The sequence below is a fragment of the Oncorhynchus kisutch genome, linkage group LG28 (assembly GCF_002021735.2).
Source record: "Oncorhynchus kisutch isolate 150728-3 linkage group LG28, Okis_V2, whole genome shotgun sequence".
In the NCBI taxonomy this organism is placed as follows: domain Eukaryota; kingdom Metazoa; phylum Chordata; class Actinopteri; order Salmoniformes; family Salmonidae; genus Oncorhynchus; species Oncorhynchus kisutch.
Genome location: NC_034201.2, coordinates 28,822,611 through 28,849,988, shown reverse-complemented (window position 1 = coordinate 28,849,988; position 27,378 = coordinate 28,822,611). Strand labels below are relative to the sequence as shown.

General features: G+C 42.8%; 1 protein-coding gene across 4 annotated transcripts in view; it reads right to left on the bottom strand.

Moving 5' to 3' along the window:
• Nucleotides 1–27,378, bottom strand: part of LOC109873029 (cell adhesion molecule 1) — a 517,469-nt gene that overhangs the window by 80,641 nt on the left and 409,450 nt on the right. For all 4 annotated transcript variants that reach the window (XM_031807919.1, XM_020464521.2, XM_031807918.1 and 1 more), the window contains 3 exons: nucleotides 20,259–20,417; nucleotides 7,005–7,101; nucleotides 2,013–2,185 (listed from right to left, as the gene is read on the bottom strand). In XM_031807919.1, the coding sequence (XP_031663779.1) occupies nucleotides 2,013–2,185; nucleotides 7,005–7,101; nucleotides 20,259–20,417 (429 nt within the window). The remainder of the gene's footprint in view (nucleotides 1–2,012; nucleotides 2,186–7,004; nucleotides 7,102–20,258; nucleotides 20,418–27,378) is intronic.

The following is a 27,378-nucleotide window of genomic DNA, read 5'->3' as shown; positions in this document are numbered from 1 at the left end:
ATCAGAAAAGCAATCAAATTATTTGTTTAACTTTGATGATCTTCGGATGTTTTCACTCATGAGACTCCCAGTTAGACAACAAATGTTCCTTTTGTTCCATAAAGATATTTTTTATATCCGAATACCTCCGTTAGTTTGCTGCGTTATGCCCAGGAATCCACCGGAAAGAGCGGTCACGACAACGCAGACAAAAATTCCAAATTATATCCATAATGTCCACAGAAAAATGTCAAACGTTTTTTATAATCAACCTCAGGGTGTTTTTCAAATACAGTGGGGCAAAAAAGTATTTAGTCAGCCACCAATTGTGCAAGTTCTCCCACTTAAAAAGATAAGAGAGGCCTGTAATTTTCATCATAGGTACACTTCAACTATGACTATAAAAATCCAGAAAATCACATTGTAGGATTTTTTATGAATTTATTTGCAAATTATGGTGGAAAATAAGTAAAAATAACGTTTCCAAAGTGAACGGCCTATTTCTCAGGACCAGATGCTAGAATATGCATATAATTGACAGATTGGAAACTTTAGAGTGTTTTCTAAACTGTCAACATTTTGTCTGTGAGTTAAACAGAACTGAAATTGCAGGTTAAAACCTGAGAAAAATCCAATCAGGAAGTGCCCTTGTTTTTGAAACCTCTCTGTTATGCATCCCTATTGCCCATTTTAACAGGTGTGCCTTGTTAAAAGTTAATTTGTGGAATTTCTTTCCTTCTTAATGCGTTTGAGCCAATCAGTTATGTTGTGACAAGGTATACAAAATATGGTCTTTTACCAAATAGGGCTAAGTCCATATTATGGCAAGAACAGCTCAAATAAGCAAAGAGAAATGACAGTCCATCATTACTTTAAGACATGTCAGTCAAAGCGGATAATTTCAAGAACTTTGAACGTTTCTTCAAGTACAGTCGCAAAAACCATCAAGCACTATGAAGAAACTGGCTCTCATGAGGACCACCACAGGAAAGGAAGACCCAGAGATACTTCTGCTGCAGAGGATAAGTTCATTAGAGTTACCAGCCTCAGAAATTGCTGCCCAAATTAAAGGCTTCAGAGTTCAAGTAACAGACACATCTCAACATCAACTGTTCAGAGGAGACTGCGTGAATCAGGCCTTCACAGTAGAATTTCTGCAAAGAAACCACTACCAAAGGACACCAATAAGAAGAAGAGACTTGTTTGGGCCAAGAAACACGAGCAATGGACATTAAACCAGTGGAAATCTGTCCTTTGGTCTGATGAGTCCAGGTTTTAGATTTTTGGTTCTAACTGCTGTGTCTTTGTGAGATGCAGAGAAGGTGGACGGATGATCTCCGCATGTGTGGTTCCCAAGGTGAAGCATGAAGGACGAGGTGTGATGGTGTGGGGATGCTTTGCTGGTGACACAGTCGTTGAATTATTTAGAATTCAAGGAACACTTAACCAGCATGGCTACCACAGCATTCTGCAGCAATACGCCATCCCATCTGGTTTGTGCTAGGTGGGACTATCATTTGTTTTTCAACAGGACAATGACCCAATACACCTCCAGGCTGTGTAAGGGCTATTTGACCAAGAAGAAGAATGGAGAGCTGCATCAGATGACCTGGCCTCCACAATCACCCGACCTCAACCCAATTGAGATGGTTTGGGATGAGTTGGACTGCAGAGTGAAGGAAAAGCAGCCAACAAGTGCTCAGCATATGTGCAAACCCTTCAAGACTGTTGGAAAAGCATCACAGGTGAATGCCAAGAGTATGCAAAGAGGTCATCAAGGCAAAGGGTGGCAACTTTGAAGAATCTCAAATACAAAATATATTTTGATTTGTTTAACACTTTTTTTGGTTACAACATGATTCCATATGTGTTATTTCATAGTTTTGATGTCTTCACTATTATTCTACTGTAAAAATAAAGAAAAACCCTTGAATGAGTAGGTGTGTCCAAACTTTTGACTGGTACTATAGTCAGAGAGGGGGAGGATTGAAAGATAAAGAGGGAGAGACCATGTTGAATCGAGAGGTACGTACCGTAGACGTAGAGGATGTAGTCGTCATACGACTCGCCCACTGAGTTGGCAGCGAAGCAGCGGTAGGTGCCGTTGTAGGTCTTGTTGAGGTTCTCGATGTACAGGTCCGGGCCGGTGATGAGGGCGTGTGAGGGAAGGTCATCGTCCACCTTCACCCAGTTGATCTGCTGGGGACTACAGAGAGAGAGAGAGGGGGACAGCAATGTCACTCAGTGATCAAATAAGCAGTGTTTGCACTTTTGGAACTATTCTATCGGCTCCATAGGAGAGCGAGGGGACAGTAATTTCACTGGTCACACACATTGTTTCCCCTAGACCTTGAATACATGTTATGCCAAATAATTTCAAATAAAGACAGGTTACCTTTTTTGGACTATATTCAATTGGTTCCTTTGTACCTGGCGAGCTAAATCAATCACCACCACAAGTATATATATATACAGTGGGGCAAAAAAGTATTTAGTCAGCCACCAATTGTGCAAGTTCTCCCACTTAAAAATATGAGAGAGGCCTGTAATTTTCATCATAGGTACACTTCAACTAAAAATAAAAATAAATCACTTTGTAGGATTTTTAAATGAATTTATTTGCAAATTATGGTGGAAAATAAGTATTTGGCCAATAACAAAAGTTTATCTCAATACTTTGTTATATACCCTTTGTTGGCAATGACAGAGGTCAAATGTTTTCTGTAAGTCTTCACAAGGTTTTCACACACTGTTGCTGGTATTTTGGCCCATTCCTCCATGCAGATCTCCTCTAGAGCAGTGATGTTTTTGGGCTGTTGCTGGGCAACACAGACTTTCAACTCCCTCCAAAGATTTTCTATGGGGTTGAGATCTGGAGACTGGCTAGGCCACTCCAGGACCTTGAAATGCTTCTTACGAAGCCACTCCTTCGTTGCCCGGGCGGTGTGTTTGGGATCATTGTCATGCTGAAAGACCCAGCCACGTTTCATCTATAATGCCCTTGCTGATGGTAGGCTTTGTTACTTTGGTCCCAGCTCTCTGCAGGTCATTCACTAGGTCCCCCCGAGTGGTTCTGGGATTTTTGCTCACCGTTCTTGTGATCATTTTGACCCCACGGGGTGAGATCTTGCGTGGAGCCCCAGATCGAGGGAGATTATCAGTGGTCTTGTATGTCTTCCATTTCCTAATAATTGCTCCCACAGTTGATTTCTTCAAACCAAGCTGCTTACCTATTGCAGATTCAGTCTTCCCAGCCTGGTGTAGGTCTACAATTTTGTGTCTGGTGTCCTTTGACAGCTCTTTGGTCTTGGCCATAGTGGAGTTTGGAGTGTGACTGTTTGAGGTTGTGGACAGGTGTCTTTTATACTGATAACAAGTTCAAACAGGTGCCATTAATACAGGTAACGAGTGGAGGACAGAGGAGCCTCTTAAAGAAGAAGTTACAGGTCTGTGAGAGCCAGAAATCTTGCTTGTTTGTAGGTGACCAAATACTTATTTTCCACCATAATTTGCAAATAAATTTGACATTTTGTCTGTCATAGTTGAAGTATACCTATGATGAAAATTACAGGCCTCTCATCTTTTTAAGTGGGAAAACTTGCACAATTGGTGGCTGACTAAATACTTTTTTGCCCCACTGTATATATATATATATATATGTAATGTAAAGTAGTGAGTGTACAGCTTGTATTACAGTGTAAATTTGCTGTCCCCTCAAATAACTCAACACACAGCCATTAATGTCTAAACCGCTGGCAACAAAAGTGAGTACACCCCTAAGTGAAAATGTCAAAATTGGGCCCAGTGTCAATATTTTGTGTGGCCACCATCATTTTCCAGCACTGCCTTAACCATGGAGTTCACAAGAGTTTCACAGTTTGCCACTGGAGTCCTCTTCCACTTCTCCATGACGACATCACGGAGCTGGTGGATGTTAGAGACCTTGCACTCCACCTTCCGTTTGAGGATGCCCCACAGATGCTCAATAGTGTTTAGGTCTGGAGACAGGCTTGGCCAGTCCATCACCTTTACCCTAAGCTTCTTTAGCAAGGCAGTGGTCGTCTTGGAGGTGTGTTTGGGGTCGTTATCATGTTGGAATACTGCCCTGCGGCCCAGTCTCCGAAGGGAGGGGATCATGCTCTGCTTCAGTATGTCACAGTACATGTTGGCATGCATGGTTCCCTCAATGAACTGTAGCTCCCCAGTGCCGGCAGCACTCATGCAGCCCCAGACCATGATACTCTCACCACCATGCTTGACTGTAGGCAAGACACACTTGTCTTTGTACTCCTTCCCTGGTTGCCGCCACACACGCTTGACACCATCTGAAACAAATACGTTTATCTTGGTCTCATCAGACCACAGGACATGGTTCCAGTAATCCATGTCCTTAGTCTGCTTGTCTTCAGCAAACTGTTTGTGGGCTTTCTTGTGCATCATCTTTAGAAGAGGCTTCCTTCTGGGAGAACAGCCATGCAGACCAATTTGATGCAGTGTACGGCGTATGGTCTGAGCACTGACAGGCTGACCCCCCACCCCTTCAACCTCTGCAGCAATGTTGGCAGCACTCATATGTCTATTTCCCAAAGACAACCTTGGGATATGACGCTGAGCACGTGCACTCAACTTCTTTGGTCGACCATGGCGAGGCCTGTTCTGAGTGTGACCTGTCCAGTTAAACCGCTGTATGGTCTTGGCCACCGTGCTGCAGCTCAGTTTCAGGGTCTTGGCAATCTTCTTATAGCCCAGCCATCTTTATGTAGAGTAACAATACTTTTTTTCAGATCCTCAGAGAGTTTGTTGCCATGAGGTGCCATGTTGAACTTCCAGTGACCAGTCAGTATGAGGGAGTGTGAGAGCGATGACACCAAATTTAAGACACCTGCTCCCCATTCACACCTGAGACCTTGTAGTACTCACTTTTGTTGCCAGCGGTTTAGACATTAATGGCTGTGTGTTGAGTTATTTTGAGGGGACAGCAAATCTACACTGTTATACAAGCTATACACGCACTACTTTATATTGTAGCAAGTGTAATTTCTTCAGTGTTGTCACATGAAAAGATATACGCAAATATTTACAAAAATGTGAGGGGGGGTACTCACTTTTGTGATACTCTGTGTATATATACAGTACTTGTTTGTTGCCCCTTTTAAGGCTCCGATAGGGCGCATTCGATAGGGCGCATCCGATAGGGCGCATCCGATAGGGTAAACATCAACACTCCCAATGAGATTCTTTCACCTTTGATTGCCAAACTATTTGTTTGTGTATATGTGTGTGCTATTTAGGTGGGGAGCCTTTTATGTTCCTGACCTAGTGGCCTACTGGCCTAACTACATTACCCAGCCATCTTTGCTCCCTCACCACCTTGGCAGGAAGCTTACAGGAAGTGCTGGATCTGGATCCCATTTCTTTGATGATGAGCTATGTACCGAGGGGGGAAAAGCAAAGCACCTCTTAACTGTTTTGCTCTCGCAACTTTCAATGGGTGGCTGCTAGCTAGCTAACACGCCGTTATGTCCCTTGAGTGGGTGCCGAGGACTCTCTCGTTGTTCTGCTTTTGTGTTGCTGTTAAGCTTGTTTCCTTCCATTTGAAAACACTTGGTTTGGAGAGAGCAAGGGAGGGAGGGAGAGAAAAAAGGGAGGAAGAAAGGGCTAAGCCTTGAAACAAAAGAGCAGTTTGAGCTCAGTAACAGTTGAACTCTCGCCTTTGTGGCGGGGTGAAAAAACATTTGATGGCTGTGGCGGCAGGCGGCTCGAGAGAGCAAATTGGAATCCCTCGTCGGGGCAAGAATCTTAGGGAACCGGAATCAGAGGTTAAATATACACACACAGTGCGGGCCTAAAAATGGAGTAATGACCTAGAAAAAGAGATTTACTGGGGGGGTGGGGTGACACATGAGAGATAGAGAGAGGGGACTGGAGAGAGAGAGAGGGAGGGAGGCAGTGGGGGAAGAGAGGAAAGTAGATAGAATACAAATGGACACATGGCCAGAGCCTGTCACTATCTCAGCTTAGTAATGAGTTCAGGGAACTCTCACAAGCTCTAATGAAAATGACTTCCAATTCTCTGGTCCACTGTATTGATTGTATTTTCATCTTTATTAAATTAATACGGGTGAGATCCGCCTTGTCTCTCCCTGCTGAGTGCAAAACTTGAATGGGAGAGGGAGGGGCCTGTGTGGTGTGTGTGTGTATACATCTGACACGTAGTGTTCACAATTAATGAGCCTCGGGACAGGAGGCTGGGTAATGATGTAAGGTCTTCGCGGGTATCGCACGGCTGACGGCGTCATGTAATGACCGTTTGTGTCCCAAACGGTCATTGCAGGAACGCGCACGCACGAACGAACACACACAGAAGTCAGAACCATGGACAGCCACATCATATTTAGCATACGTTGACTGGACTAAATTGTTTTTGTTTTTGTTGTCACTGTATTAGACTAAGACTAGGTTATTAGATTATGTTGACATGTTGAAGTTGAAATGGTGCAGGAATAGTGGAGGCAGCTCCTGTTTTCTTTGCGACTTGCGGTAACTCTGTGGTTCTAAATCAATAGTTGTTTAGTGGTCAGAAAATGTCAGAAACATTAACTTGCTTGACCAGGCTGTAGGTCATGTAACTGTTTGTTACATGCAATATACTTTGTGGACTTCACCGGACAGAGTTGTTCTCCTGTTTTGTGATGAAACAAAGGTGTGCTTGAATTTATTCTGCCACTGTGTCTTCTTATTGTCTCGGCCTTTAGGCCTATATACCACGGTCGCAAGGCATTAGAACAAACAGGTTATAGAGCAATACAATTATCACAACAAATAGGTTGTAATATGCTATTTTTTGGGGGGGGGGGGGTTCCCAAGAGATTTGATTAATTCACTGTTACTGATGTACACTTGTGTGTGAGCTCTGTTCGCTGCATTCCCACCATTTGGCAAAATCACAATTTAAAGTTACATGTGTGGGTTGTGTGGTGTTTGTGTGTGTGTCTGTGTGTGTGTGTGTGTGTGGTGTGTCTTACTGGGGTTTGCCTTTGGCCTGGCATGACAGCTCCATGTTCTGTCCCTCCCTTGGCAGTCCATCAGGAAACTCCACTATGATCTTCACCTCCGGTTTATCTGTGGAGAGGGAGGGAGGGAGGGAGTGCGTCAATATGACATGCAAGTCATTAGTTATGTTACAAGTTTATAAAGTAGCTAGGCTTCAGTCTGCTTAATGTTTCTTCAATCCAAGTTGATTCAGGCTACGTGATGTGAAATGTACAGACGTGTGATTGGGAAGTTCACAAAACAAGTGTTCCGGAGGACTTGTCTGAGGACAAAATCGGACTTCAAATCCCTGTACAAAATTGAGGGTGGTTGTGTATAATTGACAGTTGTTTGTATCCTTTCACAACACTTAACTAGAGACCATTGGAAGAGCACAATCTATCATATTCTAGACGGTTTACCTGGATGCTAGTGTAGGGAATGCTTTGGTTTTATTTTATAGTAATAATGGGTGAGATACCATCCTGCTGTTTCCCAAGGACTAAACCTGATTGATACGTGTATGGGGGACCACTTGGGAAAACCAGGCTGCTGCTGCTGGTATGGATCAGATTTGGGAGAGGAAATGTAGTCAGACCTGTTCTTTAGGTACTTTCTTAAAGGAACACTGGATTAACTGGAAGGTCTCTCCCTACCAACTGTCACTGTGGTCATTCACATTAAACTTCATTTTTTAAGTTTGAAGTGAAAGACCAAATACTTGTTTTCCAGGGTCAAGCAGCATGATAGAAAACACAAAACAATATGTATGACCAGAGATACTCTCAAAAGAGTTCCAAAAATATTAGAAAATAACGATGCCAATACAGCACTTCATAAAATCATTCATGTTCCTCGGAACACTGCCTTAGAGCAGAATTTAACATTTAATACTGGGAACTTAGTTTAATAGTAGTGCTCAAATGGTGCATGGTTTGTATAAATTGAATATGACATTTGCGAAAACTAGACACGACTGCTGTAGTCCCCAATGTAGATGCTGCTATAGATCCACAGAGGTTTTCTCTTTTCTACTGCCAACCTTAAACCCATAATTCCACCTCAGTCATGTTTGTGCCTGGTGGGCAATATTGGCAGAATTTTTAAGAACCAGCTTAAAATGTGGAATCCAGTGGAATGCTTAGAGGTAGAAACATGACATCCAGCTCTGAAGTTGGCCAAACTCTCTCAACTCTTCAAACTCTGGGACGTTTGTATTGTAGTTTGGTAAATCTTTGTGAGATATATATATATATATACTCTTTCAGAGTTTGGGCCTCAATACGTAGCCTCCTAGTGGAGGACAGGACAGGCTCCTTCCAACCATTTCAATGAGCCCATCCTCTGATTTCTCCCTCCAGCAGCCTCTGCTGGTCCACATTCTCCTACTGTAACCTATCTTCACAGCAGCACACTGTCCACTGTGCTCCAAGCCTTTCCTCTCTCTTCTTTGAGGTGCAGTTTGTCAACAGTCCATGGGGCCGGTGGCAGGCAACATCAACACCATTGACCTTTCTGGTCCATCAGTAACAATCTTTGGCTCATCCATTAACATGAGGTTCTACTCTCTTCCACCACCACCACCACCACCACCACCACCACCACCACCACCCAGTGATAGATAGCAGGTAGTGAAGAATGGCTGTTAGTTGCCAGGCTCTAAAGGGATGGCTTGATCCATGTGTTATCCATACAGTAGCTGCTTACGCTGTTTACAACATTTGTGTGAAATGAAACAGGCTTATGACATGGGGGTGGGGGGGTTTCAGTATGGTTTGGGTGTCATTATTGTACAGAACCTTAATGATTGCTTGGCTAGCTATCTTAGCTGACTGTTAGCTTTCAAAAGATGCATCCTGCCTTCTTCACCCACAAGTGGCTGTGAGTGAACTGCAGTGTGGTGATGGCAGGAGGCTCCCTCAAGGTGAGGAAGACATTATACTCTGGACTGGTGTGTGGTGTGCCGGCAGCAGAGAAAGCATAGTGGAGTCACCCAGTGGCTAAAGAGAGACCTGAGGATTGACAAGAACAACGTCTGAAGAGAGGACAACTCCAGCTCCATTACCATCATCAACCCTGTCCCTACCATCCAACTCAGCTGCCAGCAGAATATATGCAATTACCAGGAGCAGGCACTCTCTGAAGCAAGACTTAGCTGCTCTCCATTTATTTTTTCTTCAGCTAACAAACTGTTATCACCTTTTTTTCTTGTTTCTTTTTTGTCTATATACTGCAATTCTGCTGCAAACTTGTAAAAGACAGCTTAACCAAAAATAAAATAATTTCAGAGATTCTGGCTTTAAGGTTGTTGGAGTGTGTGAAGGAGTGCCCCAGATCAAACCTATGTTTCTTTTTAATTGTCGTTTATAGAGGAATAGTTGTTATATCGATATCGATTGGTTATCTAGAGGTGTTCCTTTGCAGGGTGCAATTAGTCAAAATAAAATATGTCCCTTCAAGACTAACGACAGTCCTTGTAATGTGTATGAACTTCCAACACCGTCTGCTGTCCTTGTAGTATCCGGGAAGGGAACCAAGATCAAATAAGAAAAAAATATGCCCCGCTATCTAGACTGTCTGGACGTCAAAGACGCTCTGGACGCTTTATGTAAAAGGTCCTTCTCAACAACAGTTAAGACAGAAACAGGATTATAAAAGTGGGTACATCAGCCCGGGCCACCTTTGAATGTTACCTTACAGTAAGTAAACACTAATAAGGCCCCCCTTAGCTCCCTTTGGTGTTCAGAAGAAAGATCAGCCTCTGTATTATGTGCAGTGCTAATGAGAGCAAGGGGAGAAGAAAGGGAGAGAAGAAAGAGACAGACAGACGGGGAAAGAGAGAGAGAGAGAGAGACAGAGAGATGCAGAGAGGGGAAAGAAAGAGAGAAAGGTAAGAAAGAGAGACAGAGAAAGGGAAGAGAAAGGGCAAGAGAAAGAGAGAGGGGACAAGAGAGAGAGAGAAAAAGGGAGCAATTTAATTTGAGAGAGAGTGAAGGTACGAGAGTGAGAGAGAAAGAAGCAAGAGAGAGAGAATGTCAAAGAAAGCACACCATTACCTTCCTTTATGAACAGTTCCCTGGCAACAACAGCTGGCGTGGACCATGAAAATAAACACACAGTATGGCTACTGCACTACTGCTGGATGTTGTGTTAATATGACCACCAGGATCATCACCGTCATCATCATAATCATCACCACCACCATTTGCTTTTATCAACAGCAGCAGCAGTGTAAGTTGAAGTAGCAGAGTTAGCTAGTTGAGGCATGGTAAAAAAAGCAGTACAAGACAGAATATAACATGATAAACTACGACCTTGCAAAATGCACTAAGAGGCACCACATTGTAAAACATGTCCTTTAGGATCCCTTGGAGAAATATGCATCTTGCCTTCGTATTTAGGCCGAATAGCTTTTCCAAATCGAATATTCTCCCTGTGATGGAGCTTGCAGTGCTGCCACATACAGTGGTTCGTCCTTTAAAAGTTGCAGCATACTGCAGCACAGCTTGCGTGGTGCCACAGAATTCTTTGGCACGTTATTTAGCGCCAACCACTGGTACCATTAATGCTAGTTGGTGCTAGTTTGACCACCAGAGGGCATCTTTGTGAAGCATTTGATAGCTTTCAATAGTGGCTGTACTAGAGAATAGATTTTTTTTTTGGTGAAAACATAGTATATGGGACTGATTTTAAGAAATGTTGCTTAATTTATTTGATTAATATTATTGTGTTTCTATTCCAAGAAAAAAGAAAAAACCCTCTGGGTTTCCATTAGGATGGAACGGAAAATATGGAGCTGTACAACGTGACGGTCGAGAGTAAGCTACAGTCTTGGGCTAATAAGCTAAATAATCCCCGTGCCGTGCAGGCACGAGGGAGACCGGGGATCAATTCCCCGACGGGGAGGAGGGAGTAGGCTGTTCTTGTAAATAAGAATTTGTTCTTAACTGATTCCGTATGTGATATTTCATAGTTGTGATGTATTCACTATTATTCTACAATGTAGAAAATAGTAAAAAATTAAGAAAAACCCTGGAATGAGTAGGTATGTCCAAACTTTTGAAGCTATAAAACATTTTGGCATTAGAGAAATAGACAATACTACAATGGAACAAATACATTGATCATCTCAGCAAGTTTTTACCCATGGTTGTGGAGCAAGGTGGAAGTGCAACTAAAATGTAGTTTAAATAACTATCTGCATTTTGAATGTCTTTTTTCAAGTTATTTTATTAACGAAAGCATAAAGATGTTGATGAAAAAATACTGTACCTCTGTTTTGATTTAGAAATGTAACACTTTATGGAACATAAATATGGCGCTGTACAATGTGACGGTTGGGAGTAGGAGTGGGCTATTTAGCTGACGAATCCCCGTGTTGTGCACGGGCACACGGGAGAACAGGATCCAATTACACTAAGAGCATAACATTTCTACACCATGATTCTAGTCTAACCAATACTAAAACAGAGATTCGGGAGGCATCGGGATACTGGCCTTCTAGGCAGAGTTCCTCTGTCCAGTGTCTGTGTTCTTGTGCCCATCTTAATATTTTCTTTATACTGGCCAGTCTGAGATATGGCTTGATCTTTGCAACTCTGCCTGGAAGGCCAGCATCCAGGACTCGCCTCATCACGGTTGACATTGAGACTGGTGTTTTGTGGGTACTATTTACTGAAGCTGCCAGTTGAGGACTTGCGACGAGTCTGTTTCTCAAACTAGACACTCTAAAGTACTTGTCCTCTTTCTCAGTTGTGCACCGGGGCCTCCCACTCCTTTCAATTCTGGAGAGAGACAGTTTGCGCTGTTCTGTGAAGAGAGTAGTACACAGCATTGTACGGGATCTTCAGATTCTTGGAAATTTCTTGCATGGAATAGCCTTAATTTCTCAGAACAAGAATAGACTGATGAGTTTCAGAAGAAAGTCTTTGTTTCTGGCCATTTTGAGCATGTAATCGAAACCACAAATGCTGATGCTCCAGATACTCAACTTGTCTAAAGAAGATCAGTTTTATTGCTTCTTTAATCAGCACAAAGATTTTTAGCTGTGCTAACATAATTGCAAAAGGGTTTTCTAATGATCAATTAGCCTTTTAAAATAATGGATTAGCTAACACAGGAGTGATGGCTGCTGATAATGGGCCTCTGTACGCCTATGTACAGTTGAAGTCGTATTGGCCAAATACATTTAAACTCAGTTTTTCACATTTCTTGACATTTAATCATAGTAAAAATTCCCTGTCTTACTTAGGTCAGTTAGGATTACCAATTTATTTCTATAGGATTGAGGTCAGGGCTTTGTGATGGCCACTCCAATTCCTTTACTTTGTTGTCCTTAAGCCATTTTGCCACAACTTTGGAAATATACTTGGGGTCATTGTTAATTTGGAAGACCCATTTGCGATCAAGCTTTAACTTCCTGACTGATGTCTTGAGATGTCGCTACAATATTTTGACATACATTTCCTCTCTCATGATGCCACCTATTTTGTGAAGTGCACCAGTCCCCCCTGCAGCAAAGCACCCCCACAACATGATGCTGCCACCCCCATGCTTCACGGTTGGGATGGTGTTCTTCGGCTTGCAAGCATCCCCCTTTTTCTTCCAAACATAACGATGGTCATTATGGCCAAACAGTTCTATTTTTGTTTCATCAGAACAGAGGACATTTCTCCAAAAAGCACGATCTTTGTCCCCATGTGCAGTTGCAAACCAGAGTCTGGCTTTTTTATGGTGATTTTGGAGCAGTGGCTTCTTCCTTGCTGAGCGGCTTTTCAGGTTATGTCGATATAGGACTCGTTTTACTGTGGATATAGATAATTCTGTACCGGTTTCCTCCAGCATCATCACAAGGTCCTTTGCTGTTGTTCTAGAATTGATTTGCACTTTTCGTACCAAAGAAAATGCTCATCTCTAGGAGTCTCCTTCCTGAGCGATATGATGGCTGTGTGGTCCCATGGTGTTTATACTTGCGTACTATTGTTTGTACAGATGAATGTGGTACCTTCAGGCATTTGGTAATTGCTCCCAAGGATAAACCAGACTTGTGGAGGTCTACAATTTTTTTTCTTAGGTCTTGGCTGGTCTCTTTTGATTTGACCATGATGACAAGCAAAGAGGCACTGAGTTTGAAGGTAGGCCTTGAAATACATCCACAGGTACACCTCCAATTGACTAAAATGTCAGAAGATTCTATAGCCATGACGTAATTTTCTGGAATTTTCCAAGCTGTTCAAAGACACAGTCATCTTAGCGTATGTAAACTTCTGACCCACTGGAATTGTGATACAGTGAGTTATAAGTGAAATAATCTGTCTGTAAACAATTGTTGGAAAAATTACTAACCGACTTCCCAAAACTATAGTTTGTTAACAAGAAATTTGTTGAGTGGTTGAAAAACAAGTTTTAATGACTCCAACCTAAGTGTATATAAACTTACGACTTCAACTCTAGATATTCCATTAAAAAATCTGCCATTTACAACACTAAGAATGTCTACACTGTATTTCTGATCAATTTGATGTTATTTTAAAGGACAAAAAAACTTGCTTTTCTTTCAAAAACAAGGACATTTCTAAGTGACCCCAAGCTTTTGAACGGTAGTGTGTGTCTTTAGCAGGGATATAAAAAAAGGCACTGAATCCGCTAGCCTGATCTCCTCTGGCAGACCACTGCAAAGTCTAGGAGCCCCTAATGGTAAATGCCCTGTCCCCTTTCATTCTCAACCTAAACTTTGAAGATCACTAAATATGTCAACAGCGTAGCTCACCCCAGCCGCTCTGCTGTACGACCTTTCCGGTCAACACACAGCAATCTGTAGGCCGTCCATCCGTCCAAATTACAGACCTGGCAGAAGCTGTGTTGCTCTGTCTGAGTGATGGACAGGGCTGGGCGTGGCGCCACGTTGGTTGGGCGGGCATGTACCATTTTTACGAGTGAGAACTTTGTTTCGGGGTTGGGCTGTGTTAGTTTCTCAACTGCACTATTCCAAAGGTTATTGTAACCACTTTGCCCAGAACTTGTGGTTGGTGGATTCAAATTAAACCGTTACATGGAGTGCAGAGGGTCGGTACTGACAAAAGACACTACAGTACATCCCTTATATTCCTCCCACTGCAGTGTAGTATCTCCTGTCATTGTCATCTTGATAATGCTATCATGAAAGTAGAGGTTTAGTGTTTTGAATGCTACAGTACCATCGTCTGTCTCAGAGTCGTACTGTCTTAGACTCCTTAGACACAAACACTAAACATTCCGGTGACTTCCTGATATTGCCACTTGGGGAAATTAAGAGCAGCTGTATCGTACGAGGGAGACGGCCATTATCATTATGCTAACAGAATGATTTGCTTAGCTTTATTATTGGTGTCCTCCAGCAGCTCTTAAGCCTCGGCCCTCCATCTGCCCAAGGGGGGAAGAAGCAATAGCGCAGTAGGGAAAATGTCTTTGCCTTGCCCAGCCAGCCATCTATATTATTACTGAGCTTATTTAATATCCCTGGACATGTTTTTTCTTTTTTTCCTATGGCAGAATGAAGTCTATTAGGACAGCCTGTGCACTCAATGATTTTAACATCGATTGCTTTTGCCTGCCCCGGCAGCATGGCGAGGCATGGAGAAGCGATGTGTCTGATGAGAGCATGTGAGGCAGACCATGGAATGAGAACGGTTATAATTTGGTCTGTTGGCTGGCTCACCTTGGAGAAGAATTTCAAGATTGATAGTTCATTATCACATTATTTTTTAGTATTTGCTAAAATGTCAAATCCAATTGACCCTTCGCTAAGCCCCATAAGCTAACGTATGGAATTGTTTTAAGAAGGTCATACCAAGGATCATTTAGCTATTTGATTTAGAATTTTAGGACCCTGTAACGTATAAAACAATATTCCAAACTTAATTGATGAAACCTTGAATTTGGTTAAACAGATACATGTAGTTCACCCACAAAAGAATGTAAAGGAAGTTTCGGTCCTATATCTGAGAGATAGAGTGCACTTGGAAAGTATTCAGACCCCTTGACTTTATCCATTAGAGGATGCGGCCGGTTGAGCCAATGCAACAAAAAAAGTATATCTCTATCTTAAACTAGAGTTGCTAATTAGATTTCCCCGGGGCCGCATACATTGACATAACTTGTTTATTTTTCGTAATGTTTGTTAGCTAGCTAAGTTAGCTATGAATACAACTCTCATCTGCTGTCGACATCAGTATATGATTTGAAACCTAGTTAGCTCCAAAAGTGGTTATTAACTTAAGCTGAATGCTGACAGTGCATTTAGAGCCATCCAGTATAACTAGCCTCACTACAACCTTCATTTTACCAGGTTCCCGTGAAGTAATTCATTGTAATGACAGTCCACCACATACCCCAAGACTATCCTGAGTTAATTTGAATGTGTATTAAAAACACGGAATTTCACCAGTGGTTAGAAGGAGGAATTGAGCTTCCTGGGAAAATGTTGTCAGAGGTTGCAACCAATGATACACTGCTCAAAAAAATAAAGGGAACACTTAAACAACACAATGTAACTCCAAGTCAATCACACTTCTGTGAAATCAAACTGTCCACTTAGGAAGCAACACTGATTGACAATACATTTCACATGCTGTTGTGCAAATGGAATAGACAACAGGTGGAAATTATAGACAATTAGCAAGACACCAACAATAAAGGAGTGGTTCTGCAGGTGGTGACCACAGACCACTTCTCAGTTCCTATGCTTCCTGGCTGATGTTTTGGTCACTTTGAATGCTGGCGGTGCTTTCACTCTAGTGGTAGCATGAGGCGGAGTCTACAACCCACACAAGTGGCTCAGGTAGTGCAGCTCATCCAGGTTGGCACATCAATGTGAGCTGTGGCAAGAAGGATTGCTGTGTCTGTCAGCGTAGTGTCCAGAGCATGGAGACGCTACCAGGAGACAGGCCAGTACATCAGGAGACGTGGAGGAGGCCGTAGGAGGGCAACAACCCAGCAGCAGGACCGCTACCTCCGCATTTGTGCAAGGAGGAGCAGGAGGAGCACTGTCAGAGCCCTGCAAAATGACCTCCAGCAGGCCACAAATGTGCATGTGTCTGCTCAAACGGTCAGAAACAGACTCCATGAGGGTGGTATGAGGGCCCGACGTCCACAGGTGGGGGTTGTGCTTACAGCCCAACACCGTGCAGGACGTTTGGCATTTGCCAGAGATCACCAAGATTGGCAAATTCGCCACTGGCGCCCTGTGTTCTTCACAGATGAAAGCAGGTTCACACTGAGCACATGTGACAGACGTGACAGAGTCTGGAGACGCTGTGGAGAACGTTCTGCTGCCTGCAACATCCTCCAGCATGACCGGTTTGGTGGTGGGTCAGTCATGGTGTGGGGTGGCATTTCTTTGGGGGGCCGCACAGCCCTCCATGTGCTCGCCAGAGGTAGCCTGACTGCCATTAGGTACCGAGATGAGATCCTCAGACCCCTTGTGAGACCATATGCTGGTGCGGTTGGCCCTGGGTTCCTCCTAATGCAAGACAATGCTAGACCTCATGTGGCTGGAGTGTGTCAGCAGTTCCTGCAAGAGGAAGGCATTGATGCTATGGACTGGCCCGCCCGTTCTCCAGACCTGAATCCAATTGAGTACTTCTGGGACATCATGTCTTGCTCCATCCACCAACGCCACGTTGCACCACAGACTGTCCAGGAGTTGGCGGATGCTTCAGTCCAGGTCTGGGAGGATATCCCTCAGGGGACCATCCGCCACCTCATCAGGAGCATGCCCAGGCATTGTAGGGAGGTCATACAGGCACGTGTAGGCCACACACACTACTGAGCCTCATTTTGACTTGTTTTAAGGACATTACATCAAAGTTGGATCAGCCTGTAGTGTGGTTTTCCACTTTAATTTTGAGTGTGACTCCAAATCCAGACCGCCATGGGTTGATACATTTGATTTCCATTGATCATTTCTGTGTGATTTTGTTGTCAGCACATTCAACTAAAGAAAAAAGTATTTAATAAGAATAATTCATTCATTCAGATCTAGGATGTGTTATTTTAGTGTTCCCTTTATTTTTTTGAACAGTGTATATACAGTGGGGCAAAAAAGTATTTAGTCAGCCACCAATTGTGCAAGTTCTCCCACTTAAAAAGATGAGAGAGGCCTGTAATTTTCATCATAGGTACACTTCAACTATGACAGAATGAGAGAAAATTTGAGAAAAAAAATCCAGAAAATCACATTGTAGGATTTTTTATGAATTTATTTGCAAAATATGATGGAAAATAAGTATTTGGTCAATAAAAAAAGTTTCTCAATACTTTGTTATATACCCTTTGTTGGCAATGACAGAGGTCAAATGTTTTCTGTAAGTCTTCATGAGGTTCACACACACTGTTGCTGGTATTTTGGCCCATTCCTCCATGCAGATCTCCTCTAGAGCAGTGATGGTTTGGGGCTGTTGCTGGGCAACACAGACTTTCAACTCCCTCCAAAGATTTTCTATCGGGTTGAGATCTGGAGACTGGCTAGGCCACTCCAGGACCTTGAAATGCTTCTTACAAAGCCACTCCTTCGTTGCCTGGGCGGTGTGTTTGGGATCATTGTCATGCTGAAAGACCCAGCCACGTTTCATCTATAATGCCCTTGCTAATGGAAGGAGGTTTTCACTCAAAATCTCACGATACATGGCCCCATTCATTCTTTCCTTTACACGGATCAGTCGTCCTGGTCCTTTTGCAGAAAAACAGCCCCAAAGCATGATGTTTCCACCCCCCATGCTTCACAGTAGGTATGGTGTTCTTTGGATGCAACTCAGCATTCTTTGTCCTCCAAACACGACGAGTTGAGTTTTAACCAAAAAGTTATATTTTGGTTTCAGCTGACCACATGACATTCTCCCAATCTTCTTCTGGATCATCCAAATGCTCTCTAGCAAACTTCAGACGGGCCTGGACATGTACTGGCTTAAGCAGTGGGACACGTCTGGCACTGCTTGATTTGAGTCCCTGGCGGCGTAGTGTGTTACTGATGGTAGGCTTTGTTACTTTGGTCCCAGCTCTCTGCAGGTCATTCACTAGGTCCCCCCGTGTGGTTCTGGGATTTTTGCTCACCGTTCTTGTGATCATTTTGACCCCACGGGGTGAGATCTTGCGTGGAGCCCCAGATCGAGGGAGATTATCAGTGGTCTTGTATGTCTTCCATTTCCTAATAATTGCTCCCACAGTTGATTTCTTCAAACCAAGCTGCTTACCTATTGCAGATTCAGTCTTCCCAGCCTGGTGAAGGTCTACAATTTTGTTTCTGGTGTCCTTTGACAGCTCTTTGGTCTTGGCCATAGTGGAGTTTGTAGTGTGACTGTTTGAGGTTGTGGACAGGTGTCTTTTATACTGATAACAAGTTCAAACAGGTGCCATTAATACAGGTAACGAGTGGAGGACAGAGGAGCCTCTTAAAGAAGAAGTTACAGGTCTGTGAGAGCCAGAAACCCTGCTTGTTTGTAGGTGACCAAATACTTATTTTCCACCATAATTTGCAAATAATTCATAAAAAATCCTACAATGTGATTTTCTGGATTTTTTTTCTCATTTTGTCTGTCATAGTTGAAGTGTACCTATGATGGAAATTACAGGCCACTCTCATCTTTTTAAGTGGGAGAACTTGCACAATTGGTGGCTGACTAAATAGTTTTTTGCCCCACTGTATATAAACCCTGGATGACTGACAGGGGGTGCTGTATTGAAGCCACCGCACAGCCATCTTGGTGGTAATCCTCCATTATAAAAATGATTTTGGAAGCTATAGAAATGCATTTATTAATGTCTGCATTAGTTTATGACACATTTATTCTATTACAGATGCCTTAATGCATACATTTAAATTATATGATGTGAGCCAAACAAAAATGACAAAAATATATAAAAACGTTGTACTAAGGATACTAAGGATACTGTTCCCACTACATAAAGAAAACATACTTAAATACATGTAATTTTGTCCTTGAAACATTTAATTGAAATACTGCAGAATTCCATTAATTCCTATGGAGGACTGCTCCAACTGGATGGAGGACTGTGCCAATATGGCTGACCGGTGGCATTAAAGCCTCTCAATGTCCAATTCATAGCATCTGCAACCAGGGTGTATATGGGGTGGCAGGTAGCCTAGTGGTTAGAGCATTGGACTAGTAACTGAAAGGTTGCAAGCTCGAATCCCTGACCTGAGGTAAAAATCTGCCATTCTGTCCCTGAACAAGGCAGGTAACCCACTGTTCCTAGGCCGTCATTAAAAATAAGAATTTGTTCTTAACTGACTTGCCTCGATAAATAAAGGTAAAAATAAATATATATACATAATAGGTTGTAACCAAGGAGGCGGGCTTAGCGAAGGGTCAATTGCTGCTATATTGGGGGTCCATGTGAAATTGTGGACATGTCTAATCGTATCCGCTCTGCCTCTTCCATATGTATTCAGCGCAATGTGAAAAAGCAATTGGATAGGCAGCCTAACCAGGCTCTGCTCAACCAATTGAAGGGGAAGCCCAACCAACCTCGAGCCCTATCTGCTACTGTCATGGGAGAGTGACTAAATGTCATGTCTAGGCAGATTTGGAAAGGTCAGATGGAGCATCCTTTTTTAATTCCTGGGCGGAAGCTTTTTACAGAACGGACAAAGCTCCAAGAGTGACTACAAGCACGGCTTGGGTTAACCATGCTACAGCAACACACTACCAATGAGCCATATGTCAAGGTTTGAAAGGAAAGGCAACGTTTTGGAGAAAATAACCTTACCCTTTTGCATAGATAATGGGATCTGAAGCCTAGGTCTTCAGCCAAAAGGCCAAGTCAAGCACTTCAGGGCCTTACCCATTGTATCATAATACCACTACTGCATATTAAACATAGGGCAAATATAAAAATGGTGTATTTTAGCTCCTAATGCAGAGGCAGCTCAAATGCAGGCTGAAGGCCTTGGTCTGTTGTCTGAGTATGGACAAAGGCCTCTGGGATCTTTGTTCAAGGAAAAAGGGGCAAACATTTGAAGAACAAAATCTAAACGATGTCCCTCACTCAGTAGAATAAGTGTATCTCACATGTACAGCCCCTTGCCCTGCATAAGTAATTCGTATATAGTTTGCGAGGCACATTACTGTGAAAATAGACAAGATGGCATTTAATCTTATTTTCTAGGTTTGAGTCCCTCAGGAAAGACATTATTAGTGGACAAAGACACTTGGAAGTATTATTTCTCTCAAGTGTTTGTCTATACTCACAATGCACCACCAGGTACGTCAGGGCTTGGAAGTCTTTGACGGCTGGGTGGTCCACGATGCACACCACGGGCATGCCGTCGTCCTCCTTAGTGACGATGAACCTCAGCTGGCTGGTCACAGTAAACATGTGGTCATATGTCTCCTCCACCTTGGATATGCCTGGGAGGGATGACAAAAACAGCCACGTTTAAAACCCTCAAGGTTCTGGGGGGGTTCTACTAAGAGATTGAACTTTTCCTGCAGCTGAGAAAAAGAGGCAAATGTATCATCAAAGAATAATTGGGCTAGCGAGGAGAGGCCTAGTGAGTGCCAAATGCCAAAAGTCCCATCATTCAAAGATGGAGGAAATAAAATGTTCTGATTGATTGGGCCTGATAGGAAAAGCCTAGGAGGCTAAAGGCTAAACGGAACTGATTCCAAATTATAAGAGACTGCTTTACAATTGGGTTGACACACCTTTTGCCTAGGGACACTGGGAGAGACGAGCACAGCACAGAGGAAAGTGCTGCAGGTTTACACGATTCAGACTCCATCTGGACCCAGAGTGGTCTAGGGCCAGTAGGATCAGTCTGCAGCCAGTACAGAACGGCTCTGAAATTTGCAGCCCAGTAGTATGTCTGAAAATTTGGTAGAGCTAAACCCCCCAATGACCTAGGCTTCTGTAAATGTTTTATACCAATCCGTGGTACCTTGCCATCCCAAATAAAATGCATGAATGTTTGATCCAGTGAAATAAAAAAAGATTTTGGAATAAAAATGGGTAAACATTGAAATAAATATAACAATTTGGGCAACACATTCATTTTAATGACATTAATACTTCCAATAAGAGAAAAGGGTAGCGAATTCCAAAAAGTAAAATATTGTTTCAATCTGTCTGCTAGAGCAACAAAGTTTTCCTGAAACAAATTTGAATATTTCCTTGTCACTTTTACTCCCAAGTAAGTGAATTGATCCCGGACAATCCTAAACTGAGAACTTGTAAAATAGCACTTTAAAGCAGCCTTGTTTACCGGAAAAAGCTCACTCTTGCCTAGATTCAGCTTGTACCCTGAGATTGATCAGGTATCGGGGTTGGAGATAAACAAAAGGAGGTCGTCAGCATATAGCGAGACATTCTGCTCCTAGCCCGCCCTGATTATGCCTTGAATGGCATCATTAGAGCGTAGTGCAATGGCGAGAGGCTCGATTGCCAAAGCAAACAACAAGGGGGAGAGTGGGCAACCCTGTCTGGATCCGCGGTGCAAGGGAAAATAGTCAGAGGACAAGTTATTAGTCCGTACCGAAGCCATGGGGGAAAAATAAAGAATCTTTATCCACACAATGAATTTGGGGCCAAAGCCAAATCTATAAAGGGCAGCTGTTAGGTAATCCCACTCAACGCGGTCAAACGCTTTTTCGGCATCAAGTGAGACCACCACCTCCAGGTCCCCCGACGCTGGGGAGTACAGTATATTCATAAGGCGCCTAATATTGAAAAATAAATGCCTATTTCTCACAAAGCCAGTCTGGTCAGAGTGTATTACTTGGTGCAGCAAGCATTCCATACGGATGGCTAAAAGCTTAGCTAGGATTTTGTAATCACAGTTTAAAAGCGAGATTGGGCGATAGGATCCACATTCCAGGGGGTCTTTGTTTTTCTTTAGTAGTAATGAAATTGAAGCCTGATAAAGACTAGGCGGTAGCTTTGAAGTATTGAGGCACTCTGCAAATAGTCGAGACAAGAATGGGCAAAGCAGACCAGAAAACATCCTGCAAAATTTGGTTGGAAAACCGTCCGGACCCGGTGATTTACCACTTTTCATTGCGGACACTGCTGTTGCAATCTCCTCAAGCGTAAATTCTTCTTCTAGACAGTCATGGGAGTCTGTATCAATTGAAGGCATATTCAAGCCATTAAAGAAGGAGTCAATCAGCAAGGGGTCTTGAGGGGATTCAGAGGTGTATAGCGCAGAGTAAAATTGTTTAAATTGATCATTGATCTCTTTATGTATAACTGTGGTGGCACCAGACGGGGTCCTTATTTGTGGGATTAAACGAGAGGCCTCAGATTTACGGATCAGATGCGCAAGGAGTTTACTGGCCTTGTCGCCTTGTTCATAGACTTTGTATCGAGCTTGCAAGAGTAACTGTTCAGCTTGCCTGGTAGAAAGCTCATCAAATTCAGATTGGAGTGTTTGGCGCTCTTTATGCAGATCAGAGGAAGGATCCGTAGCATACTTCTCATCCAGTGTGGCTATGGACTCGCTCAGGTCCCCAGGTATGTCCTGTTTTGGTTGGCTGTATAAGAAATAATTTGGCCTCGTAGGTATGCTTTGAGAGACTCCCATATGGTAGAGCAGGACATACCTGGTGTTGAATTAGTTTCTAGGAATAAGGAGATTTCAGAAGAAATGAAATTGACAAACTCATTATCTGAGAGTAAAATGGGGTTGAGACGCCATTGATAACACATAGGAGGTCGCTGGGGAAACTCTAGTTCAAGCACTAATGGTGAATGGTCAGAGATAACAATACTCTCGTAAGTACACTGCCGAAGGTTAGGCAGAAGTTTTTTGTCCAAAAAGAAGTAATCAATCCGGGAGTATGTTTGATGAACATGAGAATAAAAGGAATACTGTCTATCTGTAGGATGTAGGAAACGCCAGGCCTCAAACATAGCATATTTCTGAAGAAAGGATTGAATAAGTAGGGCACATTTAGATGGGCCTGTATTTGTTTGTCAGGACTTGTCAAGAACTGGGGACATTTTACAGTTGAAATCCCCCCCTAAAATCAACAAATGAGAATCTAAATTGGGAATAGCAGACAGAAAGGAAGAAATTAAACTTGTGTCATCCCAATTGGGAGCATAAACACTAGCCAAAACAAGAGGGGTAGAAAACAGTTCACCGGTTACTATGACGTATCGTCCCTTAGGATCAGCAATAACCTCAATAAGCAATAAGCTACAAAGGGAGTAGCTTTATCAACCAGAATAGCAGCACCTCTTGATTTACTATGAAAGTTCGAGTGGAACACTTGACCAACCCAGTCCTTACGCATCCTAAAATGCTCACCAGTCCTCTCTTGTAGAAATGCAATATTTGCATTCAAACCCTTTAAGTGTGTCAACACCCTCTTACGCTTCACCGGGTTGTTAACCCCTTTGGTATTCCAAGAAATGTACTTGATTGTATTATTTCGGCCCCTCTGGGCATTCACGCTATTCAACCCTGTCATTAGAGCATAGAATGGAAAAGCAATGAGCGCCCAAAACCCCCAGAATAACTTGTCTCAGAGTAATAATGTACGGTGGTAAATGTTTGGAAAAAGTACAGAAAAAAAACAGATAAAAAACCTAAAAAGACAGAATGACAACATTAGAACTGAACAATTCAACCTGCCCCCCCACCCCCTCCCCCCATCCCAGACAATACCTCCCCAAACGAGATACAAGCCTAAATAGAACATGTTCTCTTCGCACAGTATGTCTGTGAGAGTGCGGTCTTAAACCTAAACCCACAGTCCCGCTCTTTAAAGTCGCGTTTTGTTAGTGGATCAAGCAGCAAAAAGAAAGATTTGTATGTATTTTTTCAAATAAAAAAAGGTGAATCCCTTGTGCAAACGGAATGACAAAAGCACCACTTGTAGATGTATATAATTGTATTCCCAGTCTTATAACAGGCATTGAGAGAGAAAATAAATCAAATGTATAAAGGCTCTCAGCCAAAAATCTAATTTGAAGTAAGGAAATCGTAGCAAGACAATCAAAAATAATAGTAATTATAATAGTAGTCTAGTTGAAGCTGAGACAGCTTACAACCAATACCAAAAAACTATGTGTGCGCAACGTTGAACGTTTGCTGGGCATAAATGACGCTCAAAACTTTTAAAATTAAAGTGAGGCCCCAAAAACCGTGTAGCCTCGGGAGACATTTACTGTTTACTGGGTCAATGCAAACGGATGCAGTAAACAAATAACCAAAAATATTTTGAGTCACCGAGACAATGTGTAAACAAACTAAATAGGTGAGGGAGATAAGGCACGCACACTAGATGATCAAAACATTAGATCACATCAAATAAGCCTGAATAGTTTCACCAACTATACAAGACTAGCCTGTTATATCTAAGCATAATTGTACCACAAGTGGGTTACTTACTATCCACAGTTCGCAAGCAACAGTTGCTGAACTGTGAGCATATTCAAGACTTCTTGATGTGACGTTGAATGTGAGCCATAGCCTCATCCGGAGATTCAAATGTGTAGTCTTTACCCTCATGAGATATCCATAAACGGGCCGGGAATCGCAGTCCATACTTCACACTTGGATGGTCCCGAAGTACTCGTTTGGCCTGTCCGAAAGCTGTGCGCTGCCTGGAAACAGTGGGGGAGTAGTCCTGGTAGATGGAAAAGCTCTGTCCTTGAAAGCTCAGAGTGGTATTGCGGGCTCGTCTGAGGATCTCCATCTTCTCATGAAAAAAGTGCACTCGAAGAATTATGTCACAGGGCCTCTCCCCATCCCGGGGCTTTGGGCGCAGCGACCGGTGGGCTCGATCAATCAGGGGCTTTTCATCTAAGGCAAGAACATCCTTCAGCAGCCCTGAAACGAAATCCGTGGCGCGATGCATTTCCGGACTCTGGGACCGATACAAGTCTCAGATTATTGCGGCGAGAGAATCCCTCTAGACTCACACAGCTCTCCTTCACCTTTTTCAAATCCGCAGCTAGGCATTTAACTTCAGCCTCCAGGGATGTAGTTAAATCGGAGACATTAGTAGCGGAGGTCTCCAGTGCCGCAATCGTTGTAGTGTGTGACACAGTTGTTGTTTAGAGTATTGTGATTGCTGGCACAGTCTCGTTCCGCAGGATGGTTAAATCTGCTTTTAAAGTATCAGAAACCTCCTGTATTCTGGCCTCAATCGTAGCAACCACCTGTGTTTTCATTTCAACTATCTCAGAGCGTAGTAGTTTGATGGCCTCGAGAATGTTCATTACAGCGCCGCCAGGCCAAGCCGCGCCCCCGGGTAAAGTGTGCGGAGAGGGCGGTGATGAGAGTCTTGTAGGCCGGGTTTTCTCAAAGTCATGCTTTTGGCCTTATGTTTGGTCGACATGCTGACATTCGGAAGCAAAGTAGTCTTGTTTTTTACGGAAAGGGATCACCAAATTAATATTTGAAAATAAATACGGTTCTGCTGCAGAATTCACATAAACTTTAAGAATACCACGGGAGCAAACAGAAAACACGTCAGTCGCACATGGCGTCCCCTACCATCCCCCTAAGGCTGGTAATTCTAATGAACTTATTCTCTGCAGCAGAGGTAACTCTGGGTCTTCCTTTCCTGTGGTGGTCCTCATGAGAGCCTTTTTTGCATTTTTGTGACTGCACGCTTTGTGTTTTTTTTTTTGCGACTGCACTTGAAGAAACTTTTAAGTCTTAAAGTAATAATGGACTGTTGTTTCTCTTTGCTTATTTGTGCTGTTCTTGCCATAATATGGACAAGGTATTTTACCAAATAGGGCTATCTTCTGTATACCACCCCTACATTGTCACAACACAACCGATTGGCTCAAATGCATTAAGGAAAGAAATTCCACAAATGAACTTTTAACAAGGCACACCTGTTAATTTAAATGCATTCCAGGTGACTACCTCATGAATCTGGTTGAGAGAATGCCAATAATGTGCAAAGCTGTCATCAATGCAAAGGGTGGCTACTTTGAAGAATCTCAAATACAAAATATATTTGGATCTGTTTAACACTTTTTTGGTTACTACATGATTTCATATGTGTTATTTCATAGTTTTGATCTCTTTACTATTATTCTACAATGTAGAAAAACTCTGAAATGAGTAGGTGTGTCCAAACTTTTGACTGGTACTGGGAAACTAGTCAGGATCGAGGCAAAGATGAACGGAGCAAAGTACAGTGAAATCCTTGATGAAAACCTGCTCCAGAGCGCTCAGGACCTCAGACTGGGTCGAAGGTTCATCTTCCAAAAGGACAATGACCCTAAGCATCCCGCCTAGATCAACACATGAGTGGCTTCGGGACAAGTCTCTGAATGTCCTTGAGTGGCCCAGCCAGAGCCCTGACTTGAACCCAATCGAACATCTCTGGAGAGACCTGAAAATAGCTATGCAACGACGCTCCCCATCCAACCTGACAGAGCTTGAGAGGCTCTGAAGAGAAGAATGGGAGAAACTCCACAAATACAGGTGTGCCAAGCTTGTAGCGTCATACCCAAGAAGACTTGATGCTGTAATCGCTGCCAAAGGTGCTTTAACACTGAGTAAAGGGTCTGAATACTTATGTATAGATTATAGTCAGTTTTTATATATATATATATATATTTTTTTTTTATAAATTAGCAACATTCAAAAAAAACGTTTTGCTTTTATAATTATGGGGTATTGTGTCTAGATTGATGGGGGAAAAAACAATTTAATCTATTTTACAATAAGGCTGTAACGCAACAAAATGTGGAAAAAGTCAAGGGTTCTGAATACTTTCCGAATGCACTGTACTACCCGGCTACCTTCAGACTAGTCTTGTAAGGCTTGTGGGCATCCTAAATGTACGTGTTTGTGAGAGACTAACCTTCCATAGAGGGGTCATATTAGTGTGTAGTCCAAACTGTTCGGACACTACAGACAGAAGTTGGCAGATAGGCTGTTCTGACTTCAGACGAGACACGTGACGCTTGTGGGGGTTGTGAGAGTCTCATCTTTCCATATAGGGGTCATAATAGTTTGTGGGCCAAACAGTTTGGACACTACATACGTTTTCGGGATGTTTCCCATGGTCTGACAAACACCGCTCTAGCTCTGCCACCTTTCAGTGCAGATGCGGAAGGGCGACATTGGCGGATGCAGTGAACTGAGACACAGCCCATGCAAAAAAAAAAAAAGGATTTTGATAGGGATTGTTGTATTATGCTAATTAGACTTTTGCGAGGCCGCGTATATCGACTCAACGGCGTTAAAAGCCCCCTGATATTAACAGCCTTTTAAAAATATTTATTATCGTTTTGTTGTTTTGGGAAGTTGATCTTTACTAAAGACTTCAGGACCCATTGTACGGAACCTGATGAAGACCTGAGTGGTTGAAACGTTTTCTCAATTGTCACCAATAA